Source organism: Panulirus ornatus, chromosome 20 (assembly GCF_036320965.1).
Source record: "Panulirus ornatus isolate Po-2019 chromosome 20, ASM3632096v1, whole genome shotgun sequence".
In the NCBI taxonomy this organism is placed as follows: Eukaryota; Metazoa; Arthropoda; class Malacostraca; order Decapoda; family Palinuridae; genus Panulirus; species Panulirus ornatus.
The window spans coordinates 70,221,107-70,242,138 of record NC_092243.1 but is presented as its reverse complement, the minus strand read 5'-3'; the positions used below and the strand labels follow the sequence as shown (position 1 = coordinate 70,242,138).

Below are 21,032 nucleotides of genomic sequence, written 5' to 3'. Positions count from 1 at the left end.
TTACACCACAGTTCAATATAAAAACAGAAAACCAACAAGATCATTTAGCTCATCATTTGTAGTACCTTCTCATCTGTAAATTTCCCACTACCCATAATCAAAAGAAATCTTAGATTATACGACAAACAGTGATATTTTTTCGACTCAATGAGGCAGATATTCAGCTGGATGAAAATAATATGAAAAATTCTATCTATAACTATTCAACACCTACTGTTTTATCTAAATTTTCAAAAGACAAAGGACAAAACCTTACTGACTTCAGTAATGTAATCTTACAACTATAATGAATTTACCATATCAATTTTGCTTTGGCGCTGTCTCCCGCATTAGCAAGGTAGCGCAAGGAAACAGACGAAAGAATGGCCCAACCCACCCATATACACATGTACATACATACACGTCCACACATGCAAATATACATACCTATACATCTCAACGTATACATATATATACACACACAGACATATACATATATACACATGTACATAATTCATACTGTCTGCCTTCATTCATTCCCATCGCCACCCTGCCACACATGAAATAACAACCCCCTCCCCCCTCATGTGCATGAGGTAGTGCCAGGAATACAAAAAAGGCCCCATTCGTTCACAATCAGTCTCTAGCTGTCATGTAATAATGCACCGAAACCACAGCTCCCTTTCCACATCCAGGCCCCACACAACTTTCAATGGTTTACCCCAGATGCTTCACATGCCCTGGTTCAATCTATTGACAGCATGTCGACCCCGGTATACCACATCGTTCCAATTCACTCTATTCCTTGCATGCCTTTCACCCTCCTGCATGTTCAGGCCCCGATCACTCAAAATCTTTTTCACTTCATCTTTCCACCTCCAATTTGGTCTCCCACTTCTCGTTCCCTCCACCTCTGACACATATATCCTCTTGGTCAATCTTTCCTCACTCATTCTCTAAATGTGACCAAACCATTTCAAAACACCCTCATCTGCTCTCTCAACCACACTCTTTTTATTACCACACATCTCTCTTACCCTTACATTACTTACTCGATCAAACCACCTCACACCACATATTGTCCTCAAACATCTCATTTTCAGCACATCCACCCTCCTCCGCACATCTCTATCTATAGCCCACACCTCACAACCATACAACATTGTTGGAACCACTATTCCTTCAAACATATCCATTTTCGCTTTCAGAGATACTGTTATCGACTTCCACACATTCTTCAAGGCTCCCAGAATTTTCGCCCCCTCCCCCACCCTATGATTCACTTCCGCTTCCATGGTTCCATCTGCTGCCAAATCCACTCCCAGATATCTAAAACACTTCACTTCTCCAGTTTTTCTCCATTCAAACCTACCTCCCAATTGACTTAACCCTCAACCCTACTGTACCTAAAAACCTTGCTCTTATTCACATTAACTCTCAACTTTCTTCTTTCACACACTTTACCAAACTCAGTCACCAGCTTCTGCAGTTTCTCACATGAATCAGCCACCAGTGCTGTATCATCAGCGAACAACAACTGACTCGCTTCCCAAGCTCTCTCATCCACAACAGACTGCATACTTGCCCCTCTTTCCAAAACCCTTGCATTCACCTCCCTAACAACCCCATCCATAAACAAATTAAACAACCATGGAGACATCACACACCCCTGCCGCAAACCTACATTCACTGAGAACCAATCACTTTCGTCTCTTCCTACATGTACACATGCCTTACATCCTCGATAAAAACTTTTCACTACTTCTAACAACTTGCCTCCCACACTATATATTCTTAATCCCTTCCACAGAACATTTACTATATACATATATTTATTATTATTTATTTATTATACTGTCGCTACCTCCCGCAGTTAGCGAGGTAGTGCAAGGAAACAGACGAAAGATTGGCCCAACCCACCCACATACACATGTATGTACATACGCGTCCACACACGTACATATGCATACCTATACATCTCAACGTATACATATATATACACACACAGACCTATACATATATACACATGTACATAATTCATACTGTCTGCCTTATTGTTTCCCGTTCGCCACCCCACCACACACGAAATGAACAACCCCCTCCCCCCGCATGTGTGCAAGGTAGTGCTAGGAAAAGACAACAAAGGCCACATTCGTTCACACTCAGTCTCTAGCTGTCATGTATAATGCACTGAAACCACAGCTCCTTTTCCTGCATCCAGGCCCCACAGAACTTTCCATGGTTTACCCCAGACACTTCACATGCCCTGGTTCAATCTATGACAGTACACGTCGACCCCAGGTATATCACATCGTTCCAATTCACTCTATTCCTTGCATGCCTTTCACCCTCCTGCATGTTCAGGCCCCGATCACTCAAAATCTTTTTCACTTCATCTTTCCACCTCCAATTTGGTCTCCCACTTCTCGTTCCCTCCACCTCTGACACATATATCCTCTTGGTCAATCTTTCCTCACTCATTCTCTAAATGTGACCAAACCATTTCAAAACACCCTCATCTGCTCTCTCAACCACACTCTTTTTATTACCACACATCTCTCTTACCCTTACATTACTTACTCGATCAAACCACCTCACACCACATATTGTCCTCAAACATCTCATTTTCAGCACATCCACCCTCCTCCGCACATCTCTATCTATAGCCCACACCTCACAACCATACAACATTGTTGGAACCACTATTCCTTCAAACATATCCATTTTCGCTTTCAGAGATACTGTTATCGACTTCCACACATTCTTCAAGGCTCCCAGAATTTTCGCCCCCTCCCCCACCCTATGATTCACTTCCGCTTCCATGGTTCCATCTGCTGCCAAATCCACTCCCAGATATCTAAAACACTTCACTTCTCCAGTTTTTCTCCATTCAAACCTACCTCCCAATTGACTTAACCCTCAACCCTACTGTACCTAAAAACCTTGCTCTTATTCACATTAACTCTCAACTTTCTTCTTTCACACACTTTACCAAACTCAGTCACCAGCTTCTGCAGTTTCTCACATGAATCAGCCACCAGTGCTGTATCATCAGCGAACAACAACTGACTCGCTTCCCAAGCTCTCTCATCCACAACAGACTGCATACTTGCCCCTCTTTCCAAAACCCTTGCATTCACCTCCCTAACAACCCCATCCATAAACAAATTAAACAACCATGGAGACATCACACACCCCTGCCGCAAACCTACATTCACTGAGAACCAATCACTTTCGTCTCTTCCTACATGTACACATGCCTTACATCCTCGATAAAAACTTTTCACTACTTCTAACAACTTGCCTCCCACACTATATATTCTTAATCCCTTCCACAGAACATTTACTATATACATATATTTATTATTATTTATTTATTATACTGTCGCTACCTCCCGCGTTAGCGAGGTAGTGCAAGGAAACAGACGAAAGATTGGCCCAACCCACCCACATACACATGTATGTACATACGCGTCCACACACGTACATATGCATACCTATACATCTCAACGTATACATATATATACACACACAGACCTATACATATATACACATGTACATAATTCATACTGTCTGCCCTTATTGTTTCCCGTTGCCACCCCACCACACACGAAATGAAAACCCCCTCCCCCCGCATGTGTGCAAGGTAGTGCTAGGAAAAGACAACAAAGGCCACATTCGTTCACACTCAGTCTCTAGCTGTCATGTATAATGCACTGAAACCACAGCTCCTTTTCTGCATCCAGGCCCCACAGAACTTTCCATGGTTTACCCCAGACACTTCACATGCCCTGGTTCAATCCACTGACAGTACACGTCGACCCCAGTATATCACATCGTTCCAATTCACTCTATTCCTTGCATGCCTTTCACCCTCCTGCATGTTCAGGCCCCGGTCACTCAAAATCTTTTTCACTCCATCTTTCCACCTCCAATCTGGTCTCCCACTTTTCCTTGTTCCCTCCACCTCTGACACATATATCCTCTTAGTCAATCTTTCCTCACTCATTCTCTCCATGTGACCAAACCATTCCAAAACACCCTCTTCTGCTCTCTCAACCACACTCTTTTTACTACCACACATCTCTCTTACCCTTTCATTACTTACTCGATCAAACCACCTTACACCACATATTGTCCTCAAACATCTCATTTCCAGCACATCCACCCTCCTCTGCACAACTCTATCTATAGCCCATGCCAAGCAACCATATAACATTGTTGGAACCACTATTCCTTCAAACATACCCATTTTTGCTTTCCAAGATAACGTTCTTGCCTTCCACACATTTTTCAACGCTCCCAGAACTTTTGCCCCTTCTCCCACCCTATGACTCGCTTCCACTTCCATGGTTCCATCTGCTGCCAAATCCACTCCCAGATATCTAAAACACTTCACTTCCTCCAGTTTTTCTCCATTCAAACGTACCTCCCAACTGACTTGTCCCTCAACCCTACTGTGCCTAATAAACTATTGTACCTAATATATATATATATATATGTAGGTTTGCGGCAGGGGTGTGTGATGTCTCCATGGTTGTTTAATTTGTTTATGGATGGGGTTGTTAGGGAGGTAAATGCAAGAGTTTTGGAAAGAGGGGCAAGTATGAAGTCTGTTGGGGATGAGAGAGCTTGGGAAGTGAGTCAGTTGTTGTTCGCTGATGATACAGCGCTGGTGGCTGATTCATGTGAGAAACTGCAGAAGCTGGTGACTGAGTTTGGAAAAGTGTGTGGAAGAAGAAAGTTAAGAGTAAATGTGAATAAGAGCAAGGTTATTAGGTACAGTAGGGTTGAGGGTCAAGTCAATTGGGAGGTGAGTTTGAATGGAGAAAAACTGGAGGAAGTGAAGTGTTTTAGATATCTGGGAGTGGATCTGGCAGAGGATGGAACCATGGAAGCGGAAGTGGATCATAGGGTGGGGGAGGGGGCGAAAATTCTGGGAGCCTTGAAGAATGTGTGGAAGTCAAGAACATTATCTTGGAAAGCAAAAATGGGTATGTTTGAAGGAATAGTGGTTCCAACAATGTTGTATGGTTGCGAGGCGTGGGCTATGGATAGAGTTGTGCGCAGGAGGATGGATGTGCTGGAAATGAGATGTTTGAGGACAATGTGTGGTGTGAGGTGGTTTGATCGAGTGAGTAACGTAAGGGTAAGAGAGATGTGTGGAAATAAAAAGAGCGTGGTTGAGAGAGCAGAAGAGGGTGTTTTGAAATGGTTTGGGAACATGGAGAGAATGAGTGAGGAAAGATTGACCAAGAGGATATATGTGTCGGAGGTGGAGGGAACGAGGAGAAGAGGGAGACCAAATTGGAGGTGGAAAGATGGAGTGAAAAAGATTTTGTATGATCGGGGCCTGAACATGCAGGAGGGTGAAAGGAGGGCAAGGAATAGAGTGAATTGGAGCGATGTGGTATACCGGGGTTGACGTGCTGTCAGTGGATTGAATCAAGGCATGTGAAGCGTCTGGGGTAAACCATGGAAAGCTGTGTAGGTATGTATATTTGCGTAAGTGGACGTATGTATATACATGTGTATGGGGGTGGGTTGGGCCATTTCTTTCGTCTGTTTCCTTGCGCTACCTCGCAAACGCGGGAGACAGCGAAAAAAAAAAAAAAAAATATATATATATATATATATATATATATATATATATCAATCTCTATTCATCTATCTATCTATGTAACAAACTCTTTGCAAGATGAAAACCAAATCTTATAGGTACCTGAGTCAAACCATTAAGTTCTGGACTGCTCCCTTAGGTACCACTCCCCTTCCCCCTCATGTGCTGAACCACCCCCTTTGGCACTGACCTGTTTCTTCAAGTTCTGGGCCAACCCTGGGTTTGGATCCAAGGTGCCCCCTTGGGTCCCAGGCTGCCCCTCAGCTGCCCCTTGGGTGCTCTGCCACCCCTTTAGGTACTGATCCCCTGCAGGTACCAACCTGTCTCTTCTGGTATTGTCACACCACCTCAGGCTCTGGCCCAACAAAGGGGGGACTAGCTGGCCTCTCATCCATAGGGCAGGTTGGGATCCAGGGGCTGGTGGATTGTGGGGGAGGTTGGGAGGGGGATTGGGATTTGGTAGGGGGTCTGGAGTACGGGTCGAGGATGTTCAAAATTTCCATTATCCCCCCCAAAAAAAAGAAAAATCTGCCTACCAAAGCTAGGCCTAGCTGTCTCTGCTGGTATGGTGGATAGAAAGCTAAAATAAATACATAACAACTAAAGCAATGAAAAAAGTAATGGCAAGAAATCTACCAAAAGTCATATGAAACTTTATATGAAACTTTATATAAAAAACAATCAGTTCTTTGCGGTACTAAATCAGGTATTGTATTTTAACAAATATTTCCATGTCACTTCACAGAGTGGCAGACTCACAGTGCATTGCTCATTCCTAAGTTCTCTTTTTCAAACTGGTACAACATATGTTCAGAGCATCATTAATCAAAATCCTGGATATGCCACTGGAATGGACAAATAAATGATGACTCACTTCACAAACACACAGGAACTTTGATACACATCTGTATTCATCAAAGTTCAGAATTATAACTTTCAGTTCCTTATAATACCTACCATTATAATCAATACCTACCCAAGATTGAGTCTGGTACCATGATATCATCTGATCCCTATTTTCATTAGCACTAATACTATAGTGTGTATGCACAACTTAGATGTACTTTACATCAATGAATACTTTTCAGTAATGCCAACTCTTACGAAAGTTTATCATATGATGCAGACTGGTTAGCCGTGGTCACCCATGTTAGAGTTACCATTACAGAAATAAAGAAATTTACTTTAAAAAATAAACGTCCTTTTTCTTGGACTCGCTTAGAGGTTTGCCACACATTCTTCAAATCCACATTAACACTCAGCTATCATTTTACCTGTTTTTCTATCAGTGATTGTTTCCATATAATTCAAACGTGATCAGCCTTTTCTTGATTCTAATTTTAAATTCTTTTTGAAAACCCTGATTTTACCACATCATCATTTTTTAGTGTATTCAGAAACTGCTTCACATATGCAAAAGCCAAACAAATATTCAGAATGGCTGGATAATGTAACTAACAATGCTTGTGGGTCTTCAGCACTAATATGCATGAAAAAGATTCTGAATGTGCATCCTTGCTATAAACAAGAAAAAAGACAGAACTTGATACACACACCATGCATCTTTATTTTGATGTACTCCTGTGATAGAATTTTTGTTCACTATCATATGACTCATTCTCCAAATGGTAAACTGCAAACATTAAAATGACAAAACCTCCATAGGATCTTCAAAGTATATGAAAAATATGTTTCCTCAATTGTAAAACCAGACCTAATCACCCAATTAGAAGGTTATTCTACCAGCAATTAATAAAAAGTGCATACAAAATTTAAGGTTCATTTCACTTTGCAGCCTTATACCCTTACACATTAAAATATTACATAGCAATTATATGTGATGCCAAATAAGTGTATACTTTACAATCTAAAGGAGGGACATTAGTGGTTTAACGTAAGCTTCAAATATATTCATAACTCAAAAAGCAGCAAAGAGAATCAGTCAGGGCCAACAGTATCAGACACTTGGAACTTCCTGATGTTGTGATATTCCTAGTCTACAGAAGTACTGATGTTGGCTCTTGAATTCTTGAATGTGGTATGGGACTATATGTTTCTTGAACCTACATTGAAATCCAAATTTCTATGAATATGACAGATAATACTGCCCAATTTTATTACACATGTAGCATGGACAGTAACTAATGCAAATTATCCTCATCTGTTTAACATTCTAGCCTGAGGGGAGATTCTCCATTCAGCGTGTTGCTTCAAATGATTATGATTTTTGTATATTTCACCATTCATGACTCAAAAAATGTTAGACTAATCTCCTACAATTCGTAAAACTCAAAACACTAATGAGAAATCGATTTGCTGGTTTGGCTATCGACATTTTCAGTGTTATGATACTACTTATAATTCAGTGCATATGTATTACACTTAAGAACAGTTTCAAAGAAGTTGTTAATGTTTGATATTTACCTAAGGGAACTTGATGTATAATATTTTTGTAGTACAAAATAATCATAACTATGATCATTCATGGTTATGAAATAAAACTTTGTGTTGCACTATATGAGAAATATGGAAAAAAAAAAGGAAAAGTCGGATATCAATATATGAAGGGATCACTTTCACTAAAACAAGGCAAAGTATGTCCACAGCCACAGTGATTAAATTAGGGAGCTCAATATCATACGAACATTTCAATCATACGCTACTATAACTACAGTAAGTGATGAAAAATATAATTCTCTTTGAAAATACTGTATAACTAAAACAAATTCTCTCTTAATTTGCTATGCATTCAAATTATCTACCTATCTATCTATATCTCTGACACCTGTTCCCACCTGGAACTCCCTCAAGGGGGTGACTATGACAATAGTCTCTGTTTAACCTTTAATGCCTTACCCTTAACAGGCCACTGGCAGAGGATAATTCTAGTGCAGTGTTTGCAGAGGCTCCAACCTAATATTCCTACTGACTACTTCTACCTAACACCCCTACCTAATGGTCTTATAACTATCTAAACCTAATATTTCTACCTAATGCTCCTGCCTAAATGTTCCTAACTAATGCTTCTATCTGTTGTTCCTACCATTTTGTCATCTGTGAGTTTGGCAGAAAGAAAGACAGCTACCTGGGTCAGGGGAGTGCAACTTGACAACCACAAAAAAAAGCTGGCTCGCTGTACAGCCATCACTTACCCTTCTGATACCCAGGCGGGTGGTACTGGTAATACACCTCCCTGGTCATTGGCTGCCTACCAACTACAAACTATGGGATGATGAAAACATTTATCCTTATCAAAGTAAATGATGCTATAAATATATACTTACAATGAGATTGTAGAGTCCCACAAACATGTCAGCAGTCAAATCACTAATAGCATTCTGCGCCAAGTGAAGTTCCTCAAGATGCATCTGATTCTTAAAAGTGTCAGCGTTCACATATTTGATCATGTTTTTGCTGCAAAGCAAAATAAAAAGAAACCATTCAAAATGATGAAGCTTAAAAAAAGTAATGTGTTATCTCCATGATCATTAGTTTCACATTCTCAAAATTTGAAGTTGTCTGCATCAGTTACTCTTGCAACACAGACTGTGTGATGCAGCTTACTATTGCTACATGATACTGTATAAGATTTAGATAAGTAAAACTGAATAATATTAGGAGACAGTCTCACTAAAAATGCAAGAATGCATGATGTCTTCATACAAAATATACAGTGCTTAAATGAATGTTGAAACAATCTTGAAAATCTCTTTGAACAACTTATTTGATAATTTCATTAGTTAATCTTGTTTGCTCTTACACTAACCTTTACTGACATTAATAAAAAGTAATTTAGCATTTATCAAAAAACAAGATTCTAATCCATGAAAGACGAGCGAGTTTCACTTACACAAGAAATGTATTTTTAGCAGTAATGCACAGCAGAACAACATAAGTTCGCTTAACCATTAAACGTATTACCATTATGGAGCACAAGAACCAAGTGACTTTATTCCTACAGAGGTGGCATTCTTCACATCCTACACAGGTGGCATTTTAACAAAGTTTTATTACTCAATAAGAAAATGGGTTTGTTGGGGGTCCTTGAATTCAAATGATAATCTATAATTTCTGTTAACCACCTGAGAAATGCAGCTTAAGCCACATGCAAGAAAAACTAGAGGTCTTTCAATGATACTTATGTTTTTAGCAGACGGTTAGTTCAGACTCTTTACTTTATGCACAACCAAAAGATTGACAAGAGGCACAAACTCAGTCTCATACCCAATATATTCTCCTGTTCCATGATACTAACCTAAGATTAACATGACGAAGGTCCAGGTACCAGTGCAGTGAATTAACATCCAGTGCATGTATCTGCGTGCCATACATGGTAAGTTGCTGAAGTGCTGGATTAAAGGTGAATGGTAGTACATCTATTTTTGAAGGCTCACAGCGAACAACAAGTGCCTGAGGAGGGTAAGAGGGCCATATGTGTTTAAAACATTCATTGATTCAGATGAAGACCTTAGTATTAATCACTTTTGTTTTTGTCTTCAAGTATAAACCTAATGAGAAAGATGACGTATCATAATTCTTCTTAAAGTAAAATACCATGCTGTCTTCAACACTCAAAAAAATCTACACTAAAATGCTTTGATTCTAACAGTCCAAGGCTGCAGTGCTTCCAGTAAGGGAAATGATGGACTCCTTTGGAACAAGACAGTCGTAGACAAGATTGCTATCCAATAACACAGCCTCACCAAAGGTTACTTTTCACTCTAGGTGCAACCCCATGCAGAGGCAGTTCAGTAACACCTCTCATATTTATTCAGCCATATTCATTCCTCTTACAGCCATACTTTCCCAATCTAAGCAACTAATTGACATAATTCTTTGTTCTCTTGTGATTCTCTTTATATACATGCATTTTCCTGGTTTCTTTTTCCACATGAACAAGCTACTGAGCATCCAGCTGCTTAACATCCAACTGGCTCATCCTCTTCATCTGAATCACTTACAAATGTATCTTCAGTGATACTCTCATTCTTTCATCATTATCATCAAGAAAGAAACAGACTAACAGACAGACAGAATTTGCCTGACAAGCTGAGCCCTTTTTTTTCCATATATGCCATCTTCCCTTACAATGCAATCTCCTTTCTCTTCATATACCAACTTTTCCTACCACACAGTCTTAAAAGATAATAAATATATACATAAAATGCATTTCTTTTCCCTATGGTATAATGTACACAGAAAATTGCATATGCAGAATGACAAGAAACTGTATTTCACGATGTTAACCTCCCCCAAACTTAATGATTATACTGTGGTACTATACTCTCATGTTCAAAAACTAATCAAAACTGAATCAAAACTAAGTGGCCATAAGATGATCTCAAGCTTTTCAAGAGATCTTGCCAATACCACAGCCTTACATCATCATCGCAGGTACAGTTGTTAGGGCAGATGGCGGCACAGGGAGTCACTAAAGACCCCACCAGCAGGAGGCAGTAGAAGGCAAGTGATGGCAACAGTATTGGTGGCAGTGACATCTGATGCTTCCACGGATGACAGGAGGTGGTTGGTGCAACAGAGCAAAAGGCAGTGACAGGGCAGGGGACAGTAGGGTGGTACTGGCACTGGCACCTCCCATTCTCCTGATACTGCTCATGCTGCTGGTTCCTGTGGAGCATGACATTTGTAGATCTGTGCTGATATTCCGTCTGCACTTGGTGACACTGCTTCACAGATTCATGATGGTCTCTGTGGTGCATGATGTCTACTTGAGTGTGATGATCCTCCTGCTGCTGTTGCTCATAACCCTTTTTCACTGACTCATGCTGGTCTCTGTGGAGCATAGTGTCTGTTTGGCCGTGCTGCTGTTGATGATGACAGTATTTCGCTGATCTCTTCCTGGTGTTGTTTCTCTTATGCCTCCCCAAGCAGGCCATGTTTGTCACCTGAAGCATGGAAGGAAAACCAATATTAGTCTCTTTGAGGGCATTTCCAGTGAGCGATCATATTCCAGCACAATGAAAGTCCAAAAGGAACTCAAGTAATATGAAAAGGTTTTCAATGACACAACACTTCGATACACAAGTTAAAAATCATATGACATGGAATAGCTTGGAGATGGTGACTTGGCAAACTTTTTCAGATCATCGTTTTAACTTGCTGAAACTGTCTCTGGCAAGAGTGAGGACGATGCATAAGAGAAGCGGAAGGAAAAGTTTGCAGTGCAATATCTTTCATGAAAGACAATACTCACTTAAGTATGTCTGAAGAACAGCAGCAGCTTTTTGGGTATACTGCCTTTCTCTGAACATTAAAGTCACTGTCATGCAAAAAAAAAAAGATATGAAGTGTCAATACAATCACCAAATCAGAGTCAAAATATATATCTTTTCCACACTCATACACATACTTACCCGTTCTAATCATTTAATAAAAAACCCAGAGTTTTTAGATCCAATGATTCAACAAACCCTGTTAACAGTCAGCAACAGACAGCTGCTGCTTCTGGTTATAATGTCCCAAGTTTTTCCCCCGTTAAGAGCTTGCAAGCGGCAACTCCCGCCAGTAACTGTGGTAATGGCAAAAAGTTTTCTCCTCATCCGCTCACCAAACTTATCTTCTCTTGGGAGAACATAGACTTAAAGATGTGGTGGTCCTTCTCTTGAATCTTCATAATCCAAGGTTAGTTTTTCTTTAGCAGTTTAATGAGGTTATAAAAATCTTGGTAAGAAGTAAAAAAGTGCTGCACAACAACCACCTCCTTCACTTCTACCAATTCAGGAAGCACAGTTAAACCACCAAAAATACACCTTTACAAAACAACAAAGTCACAGCCCCAATAAACCATAAAACCAAAACTAACTCTAGCACCACTATAAGGATCAATTGCTGTATCAAAAGACATCTCAAGAATCACTTCAACCAACACTACATGATCACACAATAATTCAAACTTTCAGCAGATATGCTCATAACCATCTGCACTGCACAAATTCACTGCCACTTGAAACACTCGTAACTCAAGGACAGTCTTAAGCATTAGGGAAAATCATTACAAGCATAGCAATCCTTCAACAGGATAAATTCCTAATGCCAACAACCACCCAAACTCTTACTCTCCAAAGAGACTCAAACTACTACTGTTGAGTATCATCCAAACTACTGCTAATCTAGAACCACCCAAACTCTTACTTTCTACTGAAACTCAAAGTACTACTGACGAGTATCCTCCAAACTAATGCTAACCTAGAACCACCCAAACTCCAACCATCAAGCACCACCCAAAATCCTACCATCAACACCACCCAAAATCCTACCATCTAGACTACCCAAACTTATACTATCCAGAACCACCCAAACACCTTTAATCTAGAGCCAACCAAACTTCTGTCTAGAATCGTGAAGTACCAACAATATAATTTGATGGAGTAGAATCACCAAACTCCAACCGTCTAGTAACCATCCAAATTCCTACCATATAGTACCAACCAAACTCCCCGGATATAGTATACTTATACCATCCAAACTCTTACTGTTCATAGTGCTACCCAAACTTCTACCATCTCATGCCATCAAAACTCCTACCATCTAGTCCCATCCAGAGTCAGAGTCCCAATGCCAGCCCAAACCAAATTCCTACGACCTGTACCTTCCAATTATCATTGAGAGTATTGTTTAAAAAGGCTCTCCTATCCGTCCATTTGTCCCTGGTCTGTAGACACAGTTAAGAAGGTGCCAATAGTATGTATAACTAATAACACCCCCCATACCCAGTGACAATATAATTCATCCATTTCCTTCGCAGGCCAGAAGCTAAATGCTATTAGGGTGAAATATCTTTTCAGGGGGAGTTTTCTTTGAGAACGAAAGATATGCCAGCACTATGGGAGTTATAGAAAAAGTACATGGTAGAGAGAGTACTGGAGCCACTGAACAAAGTCATCCACCATTCAGGGTGTAGTGGCCAGGGAGGGGGACCACTGGTGGAGGGGGAAGGGTGTGGTGGCCAGGGAGGAAAAGCATGGTGGTGGTGGTAGGGGAAGTTGTAGTAGCCACGGAGGAAGGGAATGGTGGTGGTGATGAAGGTGTAGTAGTCACGGACGGAGGATGAGCAAGAAAAGAGGGAGAGTGGGTGGTGAGGGAGGGAGCTGTAGCCAGGGAAGAATGGTGGTGAGGGAGGATGTGCTTGCCAGGGAGGGATGATGTGACATCCAGGGAGGCATGGAGTGATGGTGGTGGTAGTGAGGGGCCAGGTGGCCAGGGAGTGATAGCCAGGGGGGGGGGGTGTGATAGCTATGAGAGCAAGGGGAGGGGGTGGCCAAAGAGGGAGTGTGGTATCTAAAGAGTGTGGTGGAGTGGTGGCCAGGTTGGAACGTGATGGTGGTGAGGTAGGGCGCGGTAACCGTCCACAGGAGCGGGCATATGAGGGCCCGGAGGGCAAGTATCTGCTAGTACCATCGAAACTCCTTTCATCTAGCACCATCCAAATTCCTACCGTCTCGTACCATCTATGTTTCTACTATCTAGAGTTATTCAAGTACCCACCCACCCAAACTTCTACAGACTAAAATCGACCACCATCCAAACTTTTATAGTCTCGTACCACTCAAAACTCCCACAGTCTAGCACCACTCTGGGGTGTCGAGGGCAACCCCCTCTCCACCAATCACACACACACACACCAAATCCCCTTTCCCATTTGAAAAGAAGAATGGTCGGCGAGGTCCTTAGATTCCCTTTCTGTCTTTATTTTTGACTTTCTTTTCAAGCAACTACCTACAAAGACGATCTTAAACATGCAAAATGCATTTATAGTAGTAGAATCTTGTCCCGATGGGGAAGTGAAGACGATGATGGGGTTTTCGCTTTATGAGAAACACAAGATTGTTGGATCTCTGATATCTTTTTTCTCTCTTTTTTTTTTAAGGCAGCCCCTTGAGGGACTCCTGGCCCTTGGGTAGTAGTGGCCGTCACCCTTATCCCCATCCTCCAACCTTCCATGTCATCTGGCCTGGTCCCGTATCCACAATTCCGACGAATTAATCCCGCTCAAACTCCTTACCACCTCAAAACCAAAATTATGTTCCTTCCAGAGTGAAACCCGCGTATCAGTACCTCCTCATCCTCGACTTAACCCATGCCAATACGTATATCTTGGTCCCCTTCCCCCTCTCTTCAGAACCAACATGGTTAAAAGACCCAAGAATTTGAGAGATAAACGCTATAAACCTGTCACGCCAGGTTCTTCTCATGTATGGATATAAAAGTACTTTTTACGTACGTCTGCGACTTGTGTCTTTAAAAACCCTTGACAGAAATATAATGAAAAATATTTCGTCGTGCGTTCGTTCGCTAGCTGTTTCGTGTATTATATTCCCTTAATTAATGTTCTTACCTCCGGTCTCTGTTCGTTTCGTGAACTAGTAATGATACCAAAAACTTAATTCACAATTTATAATATCAAAAGGCTACACAATCACGCAGCATCTCAAGAACCGGCACGTAAATCAGGTCTCTACGTCAGGACCCGACGCTACGTTAGTGGCTAGGCTACGTTCTCTACTAAGTACTCAAGTTATGACCTTTGATGAGTCCTAGTTAGGACCTTGGATGGGCTCTTAAGTTAAAGCCTTGGGGCCCCCTCTAACTTCAAGCATAAGTTATGTCCTTAAGATTCGGTTCTAGCTTGGGTCACATTAAGTCCCTAAGTTTAGTCCTCAGATCAGTCTTGGCTTAAGCTAGATCCTTCAAGTAAGTCTACAAAAGATCTTTGATTAGACTAGGTTGCGTCCTCCATTGGATAATCATATTAAGTTCCGTGGTTATAGGTCTAGGCTAAATCCTTCCGTCAAATCCTATCTATCATTAGGTCAATAGATCGCCAGCCAGCGACCAAGTGCCACAGGTGAACGATCAAAACGACCAGCGAAGGCATCTAGCGAAGGCGCTATAAAATACGATTAAACAATACATTTCTCTACAAGAAAAAATAAAAAAGGCTAACAATGCTTCTGTCTGCATAACTAGGAGGGGGAGTGTGAAGAAATGAGAAACAATCAGGTAAAATTGAGCAATACAGCCAAGACTAAGGTAAATCATTCTTTGTGCTCTCAACATACGTAGCGCTCGCTACCCTGGCGGCAACCGATGTCAACAAGGCTCTCGAAAGAACAAAGCCGCATTCTTTTTTTTCTTCTTTTTTTCCCCTTAAATGGTAAACCAAAATCTAATTCACACATCCATATTTCTCAAGATGATTCTACACAACAAACTTGACTACGCCGTCAACCCGGCCAACACGATAATAGTATTTTCTTTTTCTTTTTTTCAAGCGAGGTTCTCAGAGAAACCGCTCTCTCCCATCCAGTTCAACCTCGCGGAGTCTTGGGTGGGTGGGTGTGTGTGTGTGTGTGAGTGTGCTCCAACCCCACAGCCAAGGCTGAGTTCAGGCTGCTGAATTAGGTCGTTTGGTCGATCAAACTGTTGGAAGCCGCAGCCTGAGTTCAATCCCACAACTTAGCTGGTCTGGTACACTTTGTAGGTGCTTGACCAATGCACTCTTGACCTTCTTACCGTGCATCCCAGGCTGTTTCTTATGGTAGATAGGAAGGTGTTGAAGGGTCTTGGGCCCCGGATATATAAGGCGTTCTCTCCCTTTGTACATACGGCACCTCTGGATTTCAGAAGGTAGTATTTTACAGAGTATTCCACGCCTATCGTGGAAATAAAAATTGGGAACCAATTCATCTAGGATTTTTCACGCATAGATGATGATACCTTTCCCGTGTCTCCGGTCCAGGGAATATATATATAGCCTCAGAGTTTTCAGTCACTTCCAGTAATTGGGTTCCTTTACCTCACCAATATCGGCTGTGAAAGATCTCTAAGACACTTTCTAAGTCAGTAATTTCGCCCGCCTTGTCAGGGTGATCTTAGAACACAGCAATCCTCAAATCGTTAAATAATCAATGCCTTGAATAACATAATCACTGTTTTGCCTCACTTGTCTTGAAGGTCCGCAGGATCCAGCCTGCCATCCCTCTCAATGAGGCAACCGTTGTTTCGTTGTGTTCGCTGAAGGTTAGGTCGTTAGACATTTTCACCCAAAGGTCTTTCACATTATTCAAACTGGTTTATGATAACGTGTGTGTCTGTCTAGTATTTTGTGTTGTTTTTGATTTCTTCATCATCCGCTTACAGCAGGAATGGAGAAGTGTCTCCACTGAAGAGCAAAATTGTTCTCGGCAGCCCAGTTAAAGACTTCGTTTAAGTCACTTTCTAGTAAGATATGCCACCCCCCCTCCCCCAGCCACCTCCACTCCACAAGAACATCATCAATTACAATACAACACACCACCTCACCTAGATAATAACTTGTCCCTCCTACCACACTTATATCGATCACCTTTCTCACACCAACCAGGCGAGATGGTGGATACTCTCACCCCATACAATCCTCTTCATCCAAATTCTCCCTCACGATGAACAACGTGAAATACTAAACATGACGCAGGATACGACTCACAATAAACTCTTTTAGAGTACAGCGCATCATGGAGTCAATGAAGGCATTTGGAGGCAGCAGGCTTGGGAATAAAATATACACTGCAACCATTTTTACCAAGAGTTCACTCCCCCCCCGAAACACAGAACCATTATGGACACAGCCTTACGTAAAACTACTTCAACAAACGTGGTTACATTTCACAGAGAACAGCAACGAGTTACCCTATGATTAAGGCAGATGTTTGAGTTTGAGCTGCCGACACTGAGCCACTCCCAAATTCACGAACACTCCAGCTGGGAAAGGGAAACCTAGTGGTGGCGAGTTCCAAGACCTCAACCCACCCACGGAACTGCATGAAACTAACTCTCTCTCTCTCTCTCTCTCTCTCTCTCTCTCTCTCTCTCTCTCTCTCTCTCTCTCTCTCTCTCTCACTTCAATACCATCATACCGGAACGGTATCTCGTCCCTTCTCTCTCTCGCTCCCGCCAACTCACAACACAACCACCATAATCCCCCCCCCCCCCACCAACAACCAAGCTCCCCCCCCCCACCACCCCTGCCCATACACACATATCCCTGGGAACCCCAAGGTGAAGGAGGGGGTCATATAAACCCCCTCACACCCTAAGAAATACTTCCCCTCAGACGAGTGATGTGCACTTGTCTCATCTTCAATCTGAGTGCCACCAGCCCACCACTAAACCACAACAAATACATTGTCCCACTCAGGCCAAAGCCCAAGTCGTCCCTTCCGGCCATCACAAATCGAGACCAAGAGGCCACCCAAACCCCCTCCTCCCACACCACCAGTCCGCTCACCACGCACCGCCTTCAACACGAGCTCAAACTCAGGGATCCCTTGGATGGACAGGGCCTGTCGACGTGTCCCGGGTGGCTCACAGATCCCGTGGCTTATCCCAGTCACCCACCGACCACAACCAACAACGGTAATGATAGATCATCTAAGAGGAAAACAAAAAACGATTCTTGGGTAGACTGTGTGTGTGTGTGTGTGTGTGTGTGTGTGTGTGTGTGTGTGTGTGTGTGTGTGTGTGTCAAACATTTTGTGGAAGTGTGAGCCGTTCAAAAGACGCGAGTGGTAATACCGGGCTTAAAAAAAAACAGGTGCGTCAGTGGGGCTGATGGTGAGAGGGCATTACTGGATCATTCCCTAAGTGATAGGCGTGCTGAAGAGAGGCTTTTGGATGGAAATGGGGTGACAGAGAGTGTGCAAGTTGGTGGATCATCTGATCACCTCTTGACGAAGACGAGGGTCGAAGTATACAGCAGCTTTAGGAAAAGAGGAAGTGATATGGAGGGGTAGTGGGGTGGTGGCAGCGAAGAAGGTTGGGAAAAGAAGTATTTGTGAGAAGGTACCATGGCAGATCTGGTGAAGGATGACAATTGATGAAAGCAAACGAAACTAGAGGAGTGGATGTGAAACGGGAACAATTTGGGTATACGCAGTGTTTACACGTGCGAGACAAGTGTGTGGCATGAGGAAGGTGGAATGTAGGTACGTGAGAAAGGGCAGTGAGTGGTTGGATGAAGAAGTAAAGATGTTATTGGAAAAGAGAAGGGAGGTGGGTGAGTCGGTGGTACCTGACGGTATGGAGTGCGAGTGACTGGGAGTATGTACCAAAAAAACGGCAAGAGGAAGGTGCAGGCTCTGAGAGAGAGAGAGAGAGAGAGAGAGAGAGAGAGAGAGAGAGAGAGAGAGAGAGAGAGAGAGAGAGAGAGTCGGCTTGACTGGATGACAGGTGCTTACACCCACTCAGTCTCTCTTAAAACACACACACACACACACACACACACACACACACACACACACACACACACACACACCGCCACGAACGAAAAAGGGGAGGCGACGCCAAAGGAATGGCGACGCCAAAAAGGGGGGGGGAGGCGTCTAAATCTTTCAAGTCACAAAAAGGAAATGAAATCCGGCCGCGAGAGATGCGTGGCACATCTAGCGTATGTACGTATATACGCTACGCTCTTCTACGTATACATCCATGACGTGATCTTCGTCTATGTTAGTCTGTAAGAGAACGAACCCTGACCGTTAAGGTGTCGGTGGTCAAAAAGGGGGCAGGCCATTCATAACCCAAAGGTCGTGCCGTGGTGTTGAACCAGGTCGTAAGGTCGCGCTCAAGGGTCGTAACTGCTGTGTTGAAGGATCGTACTGTCGTGCTCAAGGGTCGTCCCCGTCCTGCTCAAGAAGGGTCGTACCGTCGTACTCAAGGGTCGTACCTTCGTACTCAAGGGTCGTGCCTTCGTGCTCAAGGATCGTACCGTCCTGCCCAAGGGTCGTACCGTCGTACGCAAGAGTAACCTTGCCGTACTCAAGGGTCGTACTTTCGTACTCAAGGGTCGTGCCTTCGTGCTCAAGGGTCGTACCGTCCTGCTCAAGGGTCGTATCGTCGTACGCAAGAGTAACCTTGCCGTACTCAAGGGTCGTACTTTCGTACTCAAGGGTCGTGCCTCGTACTCAAAGGTCGCACCGTACTACTCAAGCGTCGTACCTTCGTACTCAAGGGTCGTCGTACCCGTCGTACTCAAGAGATTAACACAGCCCAGCGACGGGCAGTCATGCCACCAAACTAAACTAACAGACAGACAGACACGTTCATGAAGAAAGAAAGAAAAAAAAGACAAAAAAAATTTTATGACGAGGGCATGACTGCTGCCACAGACGAATAAAATTATTTTATTAGTAAAAAAAAATAAAAAAAAAATTCTCACCCGGTGCATTATGTCAACACTGAAAACAAATAAAATAATATCGCTGGACACAAATGTCATCTGACCAGCGGGGTGATGGGGAGAGAGGCGGGGAGGGGAGACACGTCTGTCACAGTGTCTGTCTGTCTGTCTCTCTCTCTCTCTCTCTCTCTCTCTCTCTCTCTCTCTCTCTCTCTCTCTCAAAACCCCTCCCCACCCCAGCAGCTCCCAACAACCAACCCAGCCCCCTCCCCTCATCCTCTCACCCATCTCAACTCCCTCTTCTCCCCCTCCTCCCTAGGACCTCCCACTTTCCTCTCCCCTCCATCATCACCCCCTTCCAAGAACCATCTCCCCCCCACCTCCCCCAGCTCACACACCACACCCCCCCCGGAAGTCTATCAGCGATCTGTATCTGGGGGGTAACGCGAGCTTATTAAGACATAACTTCTCCCCAGAGGCCCCGAACGTCTGGTACCAGTCGCTACACCCCCAGAGATGTGTCCAGAGCCTCTCCCCCCACAGAAAATGACCCCAAAGAGACTAGATAGTCTGGTGCCGGTCCCTACAGCTCCCCCTACCCCCCCAAAAAAAGTACCCACACCCTCTCCCCATAACATGACTCTCCAGAGACAAGAGTGTCTTGGACATGCATCTACACCCCAGAAAGCGTCCAGAGACTTTCCTCACATCACCCCCCAGAGAAACTAGACGGGTCTGGTGCCGGTCGCTACAACCCCAGAAAGTGTCAAGGGCCTCTCCCCAAAACATGACCCCCCGAAGGAATGCCTAGAACAGGCCTCTACACCCCCAGAGTGTGTCCAGAGCCTCTCCCCCATAACACATTCTCCCCCAGAGTGTGTCCAGAGCCTCTCTCTCCCCCAGAGTCCGGAGCGTGTGGTTCTGGCTGCTAAATCCCCTATAGAGTCAAGAACATCTCACCAAAACAGCCTTTTCCCCCCGAGAATGCCCAGAGAGTCCATCCCATCCCCTTCCCCATAGAGCGAAGGGAGGTCTGGTGCTGGCAGCAACCCTCCCACTCCCCAGAGAAGGGCCCAAAGGCCTGCCCCTTTTAGGGAACGTTAGCGTCTCTTCCGTCAACAGTAACATCTTGAAGGGGGGAGGAGGAAGGGGGAGCATGAGGAGTGGCGGGGTCAGAGAGAGAGAGAGAGAGAGAGAGAGAGAGAGAGAGAGAGAGAGAGAGAGAGAGAGAGAGACGTGGCCCTCTGGCAGGCAGCG

At 43.4% G+C, this 21,032-nt stretch overlaps 1 protein-coding gene across 3 annotated transcripts in view; it reads right to left on the bottom strand.

The window, feature by feature from the left end:
- The window catches only part of LOC139756111 (uncharacterized), a 728,320-nt gene that overhangs the window by 9,024 nt on the left and 698,264 nt on the right, over positions 1-21,032 (bottom strand). For all 3 annotated transcript variants that reach the window (XM_071675185.1, XM_071675186.1, XM_071675188.1), the window contains 3 exons: positions 10,981-11,505; positions 9,855-10,009; positions 8,884-9,013 (listed from right to left, as the gene is read on the bottom strand). In XM_071675185.1, the coding sequence (XP_071531286.1) occupies positions 8,884-9,013; positions 9,855-10,009; positions 10,981-11,496 (801 nt within the window). In that variant the 5' untranslated portion in view covers positions 11,497-11,505. The remainder of the gene's footprint in view (positions 1-8,883; positions 9,014-9,854; positions 10,010-10,980; positions 11,506-21,032) is intronic.